Raw genomic sequence first — 14,945 nt, forward strand, 5'->3', positions numbered from 1 at the left:
GAGCAGAGGCATCCACTGACCAGAAAACAAACTTGCTCTGTTAGTAGAGACTTTGTGCCCTGGATCCTGCAGAGAAACAATAAAAAGCAATTTTTACCTGTAATAAGCCTCTTTCAGGAGTAGGCAAAACCATCAGGCCCTGGATATACTTCAACAGACCAGCTCATAAGTAAATGTTTGTCTTCTACTCATCACAGAAACTGAAGGAAACATCACAAGAGATGGAGGGAAAAAAAAGAAAAAAAGAAAAAAAAAAAAAAAAAAAAAAAAGAGGAAAGAGAGGGAGAGAAAAGAAACTTAAAACATTCTCAAAAACTTGAGCCAGTTTCATTAAGTCAGGCCAGAATTCGTAACTCACGTGTAGATTCCCTACATACATAACAATGTTGTGAACCTACTAGTGTAATCTTGCACCCTGATTTTCTGGCTAAGATTTATCTCCTCCATCACCTACTACTCTCCATAACTGTGATAGAACAGTGCTCTGGGTCCAGCTGGGGCACTGTGCCTGTGCACTTCCATGACCCCACTTGTAAAAAAAAAAAACACTTCAAAGGAAGGACAGTGTTTTCCTCTTTAGCATGTACTGCTATTTATGTCTCTAAGCAGCAGCTGCTGCGGGCAGGTAAAAAGTAGTTTTTAGCCTCACAATGTCACATATCTGAGTTAAATTATTTCATTGCTATGATCTTCAGAGAGCAAAGAGCATTCTATAGCAGAAGGATGTAGTTGTTTGTGTGACTATACTAGTGATTAGTTCAGGCTAAGCCAAAAGCCAGAAAGTATTCTTTATTACCATTTTTTTGACACCATCTCCAAAGATGTTTGCTATCTTTAAAAATACACATAATCTGTGAATACATTTTGGTTGACAAAAGGAAAAGTAAAAGCCCTGCATCTTTCTGTGCTAGGGTTAAGCAATACTACATTCAAGGGTTTTGTTTATTTTCTAAAATGTTATTATATCCCTTCTTCAATTCAGCTCTCCCTGTGGAACCTACAGCACAAACAGACCTTTACAACTTAACTCTGGTCACAGCAGTTTAAACAGATTTTTAAAAGAGAGAACACCATCTGATATGTTTAGAAGCCTTTTTTTTTTTTTTTTTTTTTGCAGCCTCTGTTACAACTTGAGGTCAGTTTGAGGACGGCCAGAAAAAGCCAGAAAGGCAGTGCATCCCAAAGCGAGTGAATTCAAGCAGCACACACTAATCCTCCACTTCCCTAAAGGGTTCAAATCCACCACCTGGGAGCACCAATTCCAGGCGCTGCCAAGCACCCAAGGCTCTGCTGTGACATAGGGGCTTTAATGGTGATTTCTCCTGCACCCAGGGAGATGGGCATGGAGGTTAACCAGCATCCTCGCCATCATTCTTGCACAACAACATGGGATGTGGAGTGCCTGAGATACTGGGACAGGTGCAACTTTTGTTTCAGAAAGCCTTGTTATGTTCACCTGGCCACAATCAAAGCCAGTAAAAGTCTCCTTGCATTTCATGTCATCAGAATGGAAGGTTGGGTGTTTATTTTTGGTTGTTGTTGGTTGGTTGTTTTTACTTGTTTTTGATTTTTGTTGTGTTTTGCTTTAAATCCAGCACATCTTGCATGAAAAAGGTAAAAGATATTATTTGACACTGTCCAAGGTGTCTAAGGAAGAATGAATTTCATAAAGAGAAAACTGTGGCATTTTAACGAAATCTTGCCAGCAACAGTTGCACAATATGAAATGATGATGATGCTTTAAGCCTCTTAAGGTCTTCATTTTACAATGTATAGCACATCAGAAGTCCACTGCTGGCAGTTAACGAGCAGGGTTGCTTGTGCTGAGGTCTGGTGGAAGAAAACAAAAAACAGTAGCTTTAGAACTGTTACTTTTATCTGGGGAGAAATGTACTGTCAAAGGCTGCTTCTGACAAAAGCTGTTATTTCTGTCAAAGCAGAGACTATATGGTTACATAGGCACTTAGACAAGGATCAGTTTATTTATTTATTTATTTATTTATTGGAGCTTTGTTCCACGTTCGTGTTCTTGGAACTGAAATCTTTCTACTTTTCTCAGAAAAACAAAATTAATTATACTTAAGCTAATTACAGATTCAAATATGAAGAAGCAAGCTGTAGTACTGGGGAGTCTCCAGTGAGCTCCTTCAGCTCCTGTTTTTCTGAAGCTGGCAGTGCCCCACCAGATATGTGGCAACAATACACAAAGTGTGCCTTATCCACTGCACGAAGTGAATTACACTGTGCACAGTCTGCACAGCATGCTGTGTTGTTCTGTCACTGTATTCATAGCATGAAAAGAGAAAGCAAGACACTCAATAAAGGTATCGGCTGTGCCACTTCCACAGAACAGACCTCCCAGTATGTGTCACCATTTATCTCTAGAACAAAAACAAAATCAGACTACAAGAAGCTCAACCTCATTCATATTCCTGAAGCTTTTGTCAGCTACATGATGAAAGACCCTATACGCAAAAAAATTCTGCTTACTTACGTATGCTGCCGGCAGAAGAGAGGTTGTCCTGGGGGCCACTCTGTCACCATCTTTGGTCCATTCATGAAAAACAAACTTACAACCACCCCTCCCTGGCCCCTGCTAGGGGGGCAAGGCAGGGATCCAAAACCACATCACCAGGTTCTCTCCCTCTCCCCACACACTTGTACCTGCTGTTTGCCACCAGCTTGATCGAGGATGACCAACAGGGCTGCGTCTGTAAAGGATGTGCTGCTGGCAGAGAAAGGAAAGCAGGGAACAGAGTCGCATCTCAAAGGAATTGCCTCAGAAGGGACCAAAAGACTTTACTCCACAACAAGAAAGAAGCTCACAGGTCAAGAACCAGGATCAGTAAAGAAAATCTCTCCCACCTGAATGCTGCCACCTAACCAGTGGCTACCCGTACTACTCACTATGAAGGGCTGGGAATTCCCCTCTGTCGTGGTTCTGCTCGAGTGGGCAGCCGAGCTCCACCACAGCCGCTCTCTCACTCCCCCTCCTCAAAGAGGAATGGGGAGAAAATATGTGAAAAAGGGCTCAAGGATTGAGATAAGGACGAGAAAATCACGCAGTAATTATTGTAACGGGCAAAACAGACTCGGCATAAGGAGATAGTAAGATTTATTGCCTATTACTAACAAGCGAGAGAAGTGAGAAAACAAAGGAAAAAGCAAACCAAAAGCACCTTCCCCCCCATCCACCCTCTTCCACCTCCTCCCCCCAAGCGGCGCAGGGGAACGGGGGAATGGGGGTTATGGTCAGTCTACAGCACTTCTTCTCTGCCGCTCCTTCTCGGTCACTCTCGTCCCCTGTGCTGTGGGGTCCCACCCACGGGATGCAGTCCTTGATGAACTGATCCGGCGTGGGCTTCCCACAGGCAGCAGCTCTTCCAGAACTGCTCCAGATATGGGTCCGTACCACGGGGTCCATCCCTCAGGAGAAAACTGCTCTAACCTGGCTCCCCTACGGGCAGCAGCTCCTGCCAGGTCACCTGCTCCTGCGTGGGCTCCTCTCCACGGGCTACAGGTCCGGCCCAGAATCTGCTCCGGCAGGGGTCTTCCACAGGCGGCAGCCTCCGTCGGTGCAGGGCCACCTGCTCCACCGTGGTCTCCTCCACGGGCTGCAGCATGGAACCCTGCTCCACCGTGGTACTCCATGGGCTGATGGGGGACATCCTGCTTCACCATGGTCCTCACCACAGGCCGCAGGGGACTTCTGCTCCGGCGCCTGGAGCACCTCTCCCCCTCCTTCTACACTGACTGTGCAGGCTGTGCAGGGCTGTGAGGCTGTGCAGGGACAAAATTAGGAAGGCCAAAGCTCATCTGGAGCTCAATCTGGCTACTGCCGTTAAAGATAACAAAAAACGTTTCTATAAATACATCAACACAAAAAGGAGGACTAAGGAGAATCTCCATCCTTTACTGGATGCGGGGGGAAACTTAGTTACAAGAGATGAGGAAAAGGCGGAGGTGCTCAATGCCTTCTTTGCCTCAGTCTTTAGCGGCAATACCGGATGTTCTCTGGATACCCAGTACCCTGAGCTGGTGGAAGGGGATGGGGAGCAGGATGTGGCCCTCATTATCCATGAAGAACTGGTTGGTGACCTACTACGGCACTTAGATGTGCACAAGTCGATGGGGCCAGATGGGATCCACCCAAGGGTACTGAGGGAACTGGCAGAGGAGCTGGCCAAGCCGCTGTCCATCATTTATCAACAGTCCTGGCTATCGGGGGAAGTCCCAATCGACTGGCGGCTAGCAAACGTGACGCCCATCTACAAGAAGGGCCGGAGGGCAGACCCAGGAAACTACAGGCCTGTCAGTTTGACCTCAGTGCCAGGAAAGCTCATGGAGCAGATCCTCCTGAGAGTCATCATGCAGCACTTGAAGGGGAAGCAGGCGATCAGGCCCAGTCAGCATGGCTTTATGAAAGGCAGGTCATGCCTGACGAACCTGATCTCCTTCTATGACAGAGTGACGCGCTGGGTGGATGAGGGAAAGGCTGTGGATGTGGTCTACCTTGACTTCAGCAAGGCTTTTGACACCGTCTCCCACAGCATTCTCCTCAAGAAACTGGCTGCTCTTGGCTTGGACTGGCGCACGCTTCGTTGGGTTAGAAACTGGCTGGATAGCCGGGCCCAAAGAGTCGTGGTGAATGGAGCCAAGTCCAGTTGGAGGCCAGTCACTAGTGGCGTCCCCCAGGGCTCGGTGCTGGGGCCGGTCCTCTTTAATATCTTCATCGATGATCTGGACGAGGGCATTGAGTGCACCCTCAGTAAGTTTGCAGATGACACCAAGTTAGGTGCGTGTGTCGATCTGCTTGAGGGTAGGAAAGCTCTGCAGGAGGATCTGGATAGGCTGGACCGATGGGCTGAGGTCAACTGCATGAAGTTTAACAAGGCCAAGTGCCGGGTCCTGCACCTGGGGCGCAATAACCCCAAGCAGAGCTACAGGCTGGGAGAGGAATGGTTGGAAAGCTGCCAGGCAGAGAAGGACCTGGGAGTGATGGTGGACAGTCGGCTGAATATGAGCCAGCAGTGTGCTCAGGTGGCCAAGAAGGCCAACGGCATCCTGGCTTGTATTAGGAACAGCGTGACCAGCAGGGCTAGGGAGGTGATCGTCCCCCTGTACTCAGCTCTGGTGAGGCCGCACCTCGAGTACTGTGTTCAGTTTTGGGCCCCTCGCTACAAGAAGGACATCGAGGTGCTTGAGCGGGTGCAGAGAAGGGCGACGAAGCTGGTGAGGGGCCTGGAGAACAAGTCCTACGAGGAGCGGCTGAGGGAGCTGGGCTTGTTCAGCCTGGAGAAGAGGAGGCTCAGGGGTGACCTTATTGCTCTTTACAGATACCTTAAAGGAGGCTGTAGCGAGGTGGGGGTTGGCCTGTTCTCCCACGTGCCTGGTGACAGGACGAGGGGGAATGGGCTTAAGTTGAGCCAGGGGAGTTTTAGGTTAGATGTTAGGAAGAACTTCTTTACAGAAAGGGTTGTGAGGCATTGGAACAGGCTGCCCAGGGAAGTGGTGGAGTCACCATCCCTGGAAGTCTTCAAAAGACGCTTAGATGTAGAGCTTAGGGATATGGTTTAGTGGAGGGCTGTTAGCGTTAGGTTGGAGGTTGGACTCGATGACCTTGAGGTCTCTTCCAACCTAGAAAATTCTGTGATTCTGTGATTCTGTGACCTTGGCACGTGCAGGCTGTTTCTCACTCCTGGCTGCTGTGTGGCGCAGCGTTTTTTCCCTGTCTTAAATATGCTCTCACAGAGGCGCAAAACAACATCACTTATTGGCTCGGATCTGGAAAACAATGGGGCCCTTCCCAAACATGGGGCAGCTTCTAGATCTTTCTCACAGAAACCACCCCTATGGCTCCCTGCTACCAAAACCTTGCCATGTAAACCCACTACACCCTCACACCAAGATGCTTCCATTCACACTAAAGCAACCTGGGCTGCAGGGGCAACAAGAACAGGCAGGACAGGAACAAAGAACAGAACAGCCCTCACACATTCAGGTTTTCTTGATTCTCGTGCCCATTTAGCTGCTGAATACAGGCTGACAGCTTGGTAAGGCGCAAGAGCTTCACGTGACTCAAACAAGGAGATCACTCTACCTTAAGAATCACCACAGTTGCAGAGATTGGGCATTTGTGCAAAACATGATGCACAAATTCAATTTATTTCCTAATCAGAATGAGTACTTCCCACCCTTTGTCCCAGTACTGGAGGGGGGCCCTCTCTACTGGTAATAGTAGCCTTCATATGCCTTGCTCTGCATACGGTTCCTCCGTTTCATTACATGAAAGCAAACCTGTCTTTTCAGTCCTAGTGCCCTGACCCCCTCCCAAACTCCAAGAACTTCCCTGGTTACGCTGTCAGTCATTCAGAGTTTCTACACTACTTTGTGCCACAGCTGATATTTAGAAAAGAAAGCCGTCCTCTTCTTTTGTCAGTTTACGGTGTATTTCATCTCCCACTATCTCATAAAGTGACAGTTTGATTATAATGTAATTACCTTTTTTTAGGGAACCTAGTGAATAATTTTATTTCCAGATGGGTTTATGCTCCTTATATTTAAGCTCATTATGAACAAGAAAGCTGCACTGGGAAAATACAAAGCCAGATTGTCTTTTTTCTTCCCCCCCTCCCCCCTCCCCTTTTTAAGGTGAATGTTATGTAGGGTTTATAAAGTGAGGGAAAAGATGCCAACACCACACAGTAGAAAAGGTGACTCAAACATGAGTGCACAAAAGAGCTTGAGAGCCCTTTAAGACATTTATATGGAAATTGAGAAAATAAATGTTTAATTTTCATTGCGTGGAATTTGGTAAAAGCTAACAAGCTGAATAGCTTCAATACCCAAGAATCAAGAGCCTGAGAAGCAAGGATGAGAGTGGCTGCAGACGACTACGGCAGGGACAGTGCCAGCTCACAAATTGATGAAATGAAAGTCTTTTTTATTCAGTAAAATCTCCAAGCCTCCTGTGGCTGGGTACTCGCCAAGGAGCTCGTTTGCAAGTCAAGTATTATTTGTTGATGCTAAGAAGCACAAGCTGATACATTTTGCCAAAACATGTGTCAAGAAAATCCATGTAAATCAACAGTGCTTTGCAGCAGAAACAGTGGTTCCTCTCTGAAAACTGTCTTAGTAAAATGGCACCCTGGGGTTTCCTGTTTATTGCATCCCAGTGACTTCCAAATCAAACACGATCAGCTCAGACGCAAGTGATAATGATTTTTTTTTAACTGCTGCTTCTATGAAAATAGAAATAAAGTTGCACAGCCAAGATGTTCTTTCTGGCTCACATATCAGCAGTATAGATCCTGCAACTGGAATTTAGTCAATAATCCTATTTATGACTGGAAATCCAGTTTTCTTTCTATCATCCAGTTTGTAGTTGATTGGCTTGAAAGGGAAAAAAGGGAAGAAAGAACATCCTGAAGCAGAAAAAAAAATCCTGAAGCAAACAAATTAACTTACCACAAAAGCGAAAATTGGATCCTCATTGGAGTCCATTTCTTTAGCAATGCTTTTACCTCTCGTTGAGCATGTGCTAACAAAATTCTTCTGTCTAAAGTAGAGGTGCAGGACCATGTACCATATCAACTACATCTGTCTGTGTTTTCTGAAGTGGGAAATTACTTAAATAACCAACTGAAGCAAATATATCCACTTCTCAATGCATTTCACCATTTGTAATCCTACAGACGTGGCTGGATAATGATGACATTTCGAATCTGTGACTCATAAGAGGTACATGTATATGACTTACTGGCACTGCCAGCCAGGCTGTGACCTGGCATCAAGCTTCCTCCTCCGGAAAACTCCCACACACTGCTCCTTGCAACACATCAATTCTCTTCCTCTTTGACCAGCGGTTGCTTGAAAATACACATCCTGAAAATAAACAGGACTTTGGTTTATAAATATATGCATATTTTTCTATTTTCAAACAGTTCTGGGCTCATTTTCCCATATTCCCAAGATTTAGGCCACTGATAAGTAACCTAATCTGCTGTAATGAGAATATTGCTCATTTTCTGTGTGCTATCTAGCCAGCAGCTCTCCTGGGACACTTTAAACTAGCATTTAAAATGTTGATATTCCACGCACGTATTCTACCTTATTCTACTGCCTTGCCACAGACCTCAGTACACCAACCTAATTGTTCATTTGTCTGGGCCTGTCAGTTTTTCTATTTCCACACTCCCACCTTGGTACCAGCATTCTGTTAGGTGGTGGGAAAACCCAAAGATTGCCACATACCACAACATCATTTATTTACTCTATCAAACAGGAACTATTGATTGATTGAGCTTGTTCAGTAGCAAACCTGCAACATAATTTTATCAAGAAGTAGCTTAGTTCTACGTAAGAACTGGAACCTGGAAATTCATATAAAAGATGTGAAATATCATTGCTGTTACCTTTTCAAGTGAAAAAAAAAAATCAACATTACAGCAACAAAAACTAGACACCTACAGCAAAGAAAAGGGGAAATCATGTGAGAGAAAACTCAAAGATAAAAGAGCTAATATTAAAGCTTAGCAGTCCCTGGGGGTATTGTGAAGGCTTTTGAATGGATGAAGCATTTCTAGTAATTATGATGAATCGAACAAATACTGTCAACCTCAGGCTCACTGCAAGACTATCTTGAAAAAAGGACAACTAATTATATATATGTATATATAACTGAAACCAAGTTATTGTTTCACTTAAATGACTAGGATCTGCCTACCAGAAAAGCTTTTTTATGAGAATTGCAACCTTTAAAAAAATAATCCCAAGCTGATTTTTTTTTTAAATACAGAAAAACTATTTGCAATGTATTTGAACTTGTCAATCAACTCAGATGAACAGTTTTTGTAAATGTGCTACAGAGCATTCAAAAACCAATTACTATTAGAACAACCTTCTTTAAAAGACAAGAGTTCAAAGACTCATCATTCTTGGACAGGTTCAAATTTCCCTTTAAGGTCAAGAGCAAGATTTAAAACACTGTCCCTGCAGAGGCCTCCAGACCATCTTTGTTTCTCTTTTTCCATGTATTTTAGCAGTTAATTGATGAAGCATCAGACTTTTTCCTGATGCTTCCAGTAGAGGTGACTGAATAGCAAAGGGATGAAAGAGGCTATGTCTGTAGAGGTCCCAAATCCATGAAACAAAGATTTATCAGACTAAAGCCACAGATGGGACCAGAGAAAGAAATGATAAACTTGGGACCCTCCTCCTTATCCAACACCACAGAACAGTTCTTGATTTTAACTTGTCCACCTCTCTGCCCACCTTCCAGAAACCATGGGTCATAGCTGAAGGTGTCTTCTTAATGTTCTTATCTACTTTGTTTGGCTTTGTTTCTGTCTGAAAAAAAAAAAAAAAAAAAAAAAAAAAAGACCAAATTAAGGATTATAAATTATGACAAAAAAGGAAATTTGAAAGCAACATTTACCAAAAATCCCACTTCAGAAACACAGAGGATACATCTTGAAAGGCCCCAGCACCAGTCCTTCAGCATATAATTCCAAGTAGTCTTTAACTTCTTCTTGTCAGTGTAATGTATTCAGAAATAGCATAGGAATGGTTAACTTTGCAGTTGTTTTTCCTTCAATCAAGGAAGTAGCACAGAGGTCAAAGCTTTATATGACTGAGAAGCTATCAAGCTGGTGACAGCATTAAAAAATAAAAGTGTCTGTTAAAAACTGAGTCCATCAAAAGAGAAAAAATCGTGTCAAGAGTCATATTAAATGACTCTATTAAGATGATTTTTTTAAATCAATACATGGTATGCAGTCCACGTAATTCAATTTTACAAAAATTTAACTAGATTATATCTTGTCAAGAAGACCTTATGGGTCACTTTAAACTCAATTTTCATCTGTCCAAATAACGAACTCTAGAAGGATAAGAGATTAGCACTTCGGAGTATGTTTTAGTGCAATCAAAGCTTTCTTGAGAGGAGGCTATTGTACTGAAATTGTCAGAATCGTTCCTGGATTATCATGTAGACAAGAAAAAAACCCTAGAATTAGTTTCTGCGAGTTACCTTGGGTAAGATAAAATAAGGCACTGACAAGGCACTCGAAGAAACTCAGTCACTCCCAGCAATGTAAAAGCTTACCCCCAAAAGGCTGAAGGAATTCTGAAATAATTGCAAGCACTTCCCCAACACAAAATTATAAAGTAAAGATGATACAAGTCTGTAAGATTTTATTTAAAATTAAGTATATTCTTTTCCACATGTTGTCACTGACTCCTCATTCTTTCCAGTCATAATTCTTTTCTACCCTCATTATGATTTCATTCTTTCTGTGTACCTCAAAACCACAAGCCAACTTTTACTCTGCATTTTTGTTTTCAGCTTCGGGGGAGACCAGTGCGTGCAAATCACAGCATTTCTTCTCTCTGGCTTGCGCTTCCCCATACAGAAATCCAGCCAGGAAAGAGAATTAAGAGGCAGCCTGAGCCACTGCCTTGCCAGGAGGGAGGCTCCATTATATCTATGTCATTTCTGACAGACTTGTCTCTCTCGCTCTGCAGTGCCTGCCAGCTGCTGAAATGCCACCAGTTCCCTAGCTGGTCTGTTCCCAGTTTTCCCTGTCTTTTAGCACTGATAAATTTCTTCTTACTTGAAGTCTAGGGAATCCCATTACATTTTGTTTTCTCCCCCAAGGGCAGGGAGAATTGATCGCTTGCTCACCACCAAAACTCATTACCTACTGACCAGCTGCCACGTCCACAGTCTCAGTAATCTGTGCTGAACTATAAACCTTGCTAATGCCCTCCAGACTCCAGTCATCCTGAGGACACCAGAAAAGCTAATTTCACCTCTGGGATGTGCAGAAGCCAACCTGCTGGCTCCAGCAGGAACTTTGGGTGATGAGCAGAGCCTTGTCCTGGTTTCAGGACAAGGGCTTCCTGGCTCAGTGCTCCTCTCAGGCTGGGCATTGCTGTAGCTCACAGCTCTGACCCCAGACAAGACTGATGTCCATCAGTGCAGCAAAACACCATCAGACAGCAGTCCTACCCATCTGTGGTGGCCAGAGGCATACATGACACATGAGCTGCTGTGGCATAGCCTCACGACTCCTCAGCAAGTGACAGCTCAAGTCAGCAAGAACTAAGATTCAAAAGCCTTTTACAGAGCTAAAATACCACCTACGGGATGGATGGCTTTATCTGGCATTTGGGAAAGGCAAGCTGCTCTGGAGCTGGCATGCTGCATTGGAAATGACTACAAAAGACAAGGGAGAAGGGTGGTTGTATTTCTGCAGGGACCCTAATGGGTGGTATAATTCCTTAGTGTCGTGGAAACCCCTACAGCTTGCATTTACTGTGCATGCTGGGTCAGGCTCTTTTGCTCGTGCCAACTAACAAAGGGTTGCCTGATGAGTCCTTTCTGGCCATCATCCTCATTACTATGTCTGGAGGGTCTAATTTCCTTCTGCTTCACATAGTTACGTGTGACCTGCTTGCATTTTCTATATGATGAATGAGTAACTGTGGTTATCTAGAAGAAGGGTAATTAAAAATATAATATGAAGCTAACCAGACAGAGATGAATATTAAAGTGAATATTAAAGCACCTGACCTGGCCAGGTGCTCAAAGATATTGCTGAAAATGTCTTCAAGTTAAAAAAATAAAATAAAAAATACCACCTTGACAGATTACTAAGTGTTTAAGCCTTCTGGCAACAAGAGCTGCTAATAAAGAAACAGTGTAAACCAGAAGACAACAGCAGCAACAGTAATTATGCAGCAAAATGATTAAACAGCTCACAGCCTTAATGACTCTAATCTATTTTATGAGAGGAAGTCACATCTTCAACATTCAAAAAAAAAATCAATTAGGGAGCAAGGGAGATGGAAAAAAAAATCTATTTAAACTGTGTTCCTACAATCAAGTGATAAATCAGTCATGAGTAATTGTAGAAATCACTGCAGCTCACCATGTTTTGATAACATTGGCTACTCCACCAGGGACTGAAGCCCTGTTCAGTTTCCCAGCATCCAAAGAGACTCCACAGAGTAATCTGAGAAATTGTTGTACCAGACTAACCGTGCTGTCTGGCTGGAAGAATATCCAGCACTACCAAAACTAAGAAGCTTGCTTTGGAGACCTTTTCTTATTTTTATAGCAATAGAGCTAATTTCAGTTCAGTTCAGAGATACTTAACAGTCTCATTAACTCTTAACCACTCAGATATTTTGTTTCCTCTTCACATTCTTTGTGTATGTTTTCCCCTCCCAGATAAAAGAATTGCAGATATCAATTTCCCACAGTGACACTAGCCCAGACAAGGTCATTCTTGGAGGTCTGCCACATTCCCCTTTGCCTGAAGAAGCCAGAAAGTTCAAGGGAAGAACACTAGCATGGTGCATGGGAAAACCTGAGGTGTTTTCCAGACTCTTCTGGCACAGGGTCCTGTTTGTTACAACATAACATTGACCTTCATGGTCACCTATGCTCTGAAAAATAGGCCTCAAAAAGGAGCTTGTTTTCACTGCACTCTTATCCAATTCTTGACATACAAACAAGGATTGTTACACCGAATTAGACAGGCTTGTGTAATTCCAAAGGTAATAATAAATTAGTCAGATCCCCTCTTTGTCTTTTCCTAGACCTTTTAGTGAGATTATTTTAGGTATCAGAACCAAAACACATTCTAAGGTTTTAATATTTATTCTTGTATCTCTCTTCTCTACCCTCACATTTGCAAAAAATATTTTGAAACACAGAAAGCTTGATGCTATAAGATATCTACCTTACAAATGTCAGGGAAAAACAAAACAAAACAACAACAACAACAAAAAGCACCACCAGCTCCTACAAATATTGATATATCTATAATGAAAAATGATACAGGCTCTTTTTGTTATGATGGTATTAGAAACTTTGTCTGATGTATTTTGTTTGCTATAACATACTTCAAGATCTGTGTGCCATGATGCAGAGCTTGCCTTTCCACCTCATGCTGAAGGTGCAGAAATGCTTCTGAGGACAAAGGATTGGGCTGGAAAAAGCACTCCAGATGCAAGGACTAGTATGAATGAAGAAGAATTTGGAACTGGTCATGGAAAAACCTGTGTGTTGAGACAAAATATAATTTCTTATTTGCCGCTTTTCTATGTAGTTCCACTTTTTATATTTAAAATAAATACTTCAAAATATGTTATATATATGTATATATATCATGATTACTACCCCTTTTCTGTAGACTAAATGTTATAACCTTAACTATGTCACACACACACACACAAAAGGTTAATTTTCAGAAGATGGTGGGAGATAAAGAAACTGTAATAAGGATCTACCTGTGCCAAGGCTGTTGTGCTTCTCAACATTTCCCTGAAAAAAAAAAAAAATTACCACCATACCATCCATCCCCATTTGCTCACTTTTCAAATTTCAGAGCGAGATGCGATTAATTAACAAGGGTTTTGTATTTGTTATGGTTTTAGACCTAGAAGTTATTGACAGCCACTTGACATTAATTATTTGTAGTGTTGACATCTTTACACCACGGAAAGCTCTCTGGCGAAGAGCTTGGGAATATGCCAAAGGTGGAGAGGAACAGTTGCTGAAGGCAGGTAGGGAGATATTGATGTTACACGCGTGCAGATGGGGAAAGCAGGGGGATTTAGTTGTTGTTATTAGTTTCATTGGTAGGTCTCAAAACCGGGAAAAAGAGAGCCTTCGTTGTTTCGAATCCTTGCTTCCAAAGACTTAGGCACAGTGTGACCCTACCCAACTTTTGGATGCAACTAAGGCACATGAGATAGTCATGGAGAGAATGTCCCCACCTTGTATACACATGTCAAAAAGCCATTTAGCCCACCCCCAAAAGGGGCTCATGGGCAGGTGAACTGAGAGTTAAGCAAGTTCCTGGGGTTTCCAATGGAAAGAGAGACATTCATGCAAGGGTAGAAAACAGAGGAGTCAAGTGATAAGCAGAACATTACATTTCAGATGGCATCAGAGAGATGTAGGTCAAGTTGTAGCTGCACTGAATGAAAACCCAGAAGTCCAAGAAATCAGCACACCATGGCTGCAGGCAGCAGCCCAAGTAGCATGGCCTTGATGGCAAAAGCTGGGGCAGACACTGAATGAAGGGGTGGGGGATCCACACAGGCCCCCAGTGATGCTGCCTGGTAAACAGCAGCTGGGAAGAGGGCGGGGTCAAGGGAAGACCTGCAGCTCTTCAAGAGGACATCTGCCCAAAAACAACAGCTCTGGGAGGAAGTTACCAATGATGAACCTTCCTTAAATTGACCATCAGCTGGGTTACGCGGGGAGCAAGAGACTACCAAGAGAAATTTGAGAGCAGAAGTCAGTTGGAAAAAAATAATAAGGTGGAAAATTTATGACTGTGGAAGGAGATTTTGAAGGGGGAAAGTGGTAACATGGTGCCAATCAAAATCCAATTTGAAACTCAAATTCATACACATTCCTTACGGTTTTGTTAATGTGTAATATTGTGGTTTATATTGTTGGTGGTATTGATCTTGAATATATATTTCACTGATTGTTCTTTAATTATTTTCATTTAAAGAAAAAAAAAAGTGACTTTGATCTTGATTTGATATAACTGCATAAATCACGTAGCTTGTTTCCTCACACCGTAGGCAAACCAGATGGCACACACTACATAGCAAGGAATGAAGGTGTCACAAAAACAAACCACCCAGCAGACTGCTTTCCTGCTCACCTGGAGGGGTTAAAGTTGGGGTGAGCACCCACATGATTTTCGTATGTTGCTGAGAGCTACTGAGCTGAAGGCAAAGAGGATGACCGTGTGTTTTTCCTTTTGCTTGCCCAAGCAATAGACCAGAGAGGATTCAAATAAAAGAATAAAATGTTTCTGTGCAGGTAAAAGTGATCCCCTTAATTACACAAGCAATAGTCAAGAATTTAGCTTTTACTTCTCCACATGTGCTATTTAGTGCAGTGGTTTTCAAGG

At 43.2% G+C, this 14,945-nt stretch overlaps 1 protein-coding gene across 2 annotated transcripts in view; it reads right to left on the reverse strand.

Moving 5' to 3' along the window:
- Positions 1 to 774: 774 nt before the first annotated feature.
- Positions 775 to 14,945, reverse strand: part of LOC311443770 (uncharacterized protein) — a 57,236-nt gene continuing 43,065 nt past the window's right edge. For both annotated transcript variants that reach the window (XM_084534231.1, XM_084534232.1), the window contains exons 4-8: positions 9,274 to 9,344; positions 7,760 to 7,884; positions 2,665 to 2,728; positions 2,495 to 2,544; positions 775 to 1,830 (exon numbers count right to left, since the gene is read on the reverse strand). In XM_084534231.1, coding sequence (XP_084390357.1) covers positions 1,764 to 1,830; positions 2,495 to 2,544; positions 2,665 to 2,728; positions 7,760 to 7,884; positions 9,274 to 9,344 — 377 coding nt within the window. In that variant the 3' untranslated portion in view covers positions 775 to 1,763. The remainder of the gene's footprint in view (positions 1,831 to 2,494; positions 2,545 to 2,664; positions 2,729 to 7,759; positions 7,885 to 9,273; positions 9,345 to 14,945) is intronic.

Source organism: Aythya ferina, assembly GCF_964211825.1.
Source record: "Aythya ferina genome assembly, chromosome: 1".
Classification (NCBI taxonomy): Eukaryota; Metazoa; Chordata; class Aves; order Anseriformes; family Anatidae; genus Aythya; species Aythya ferina.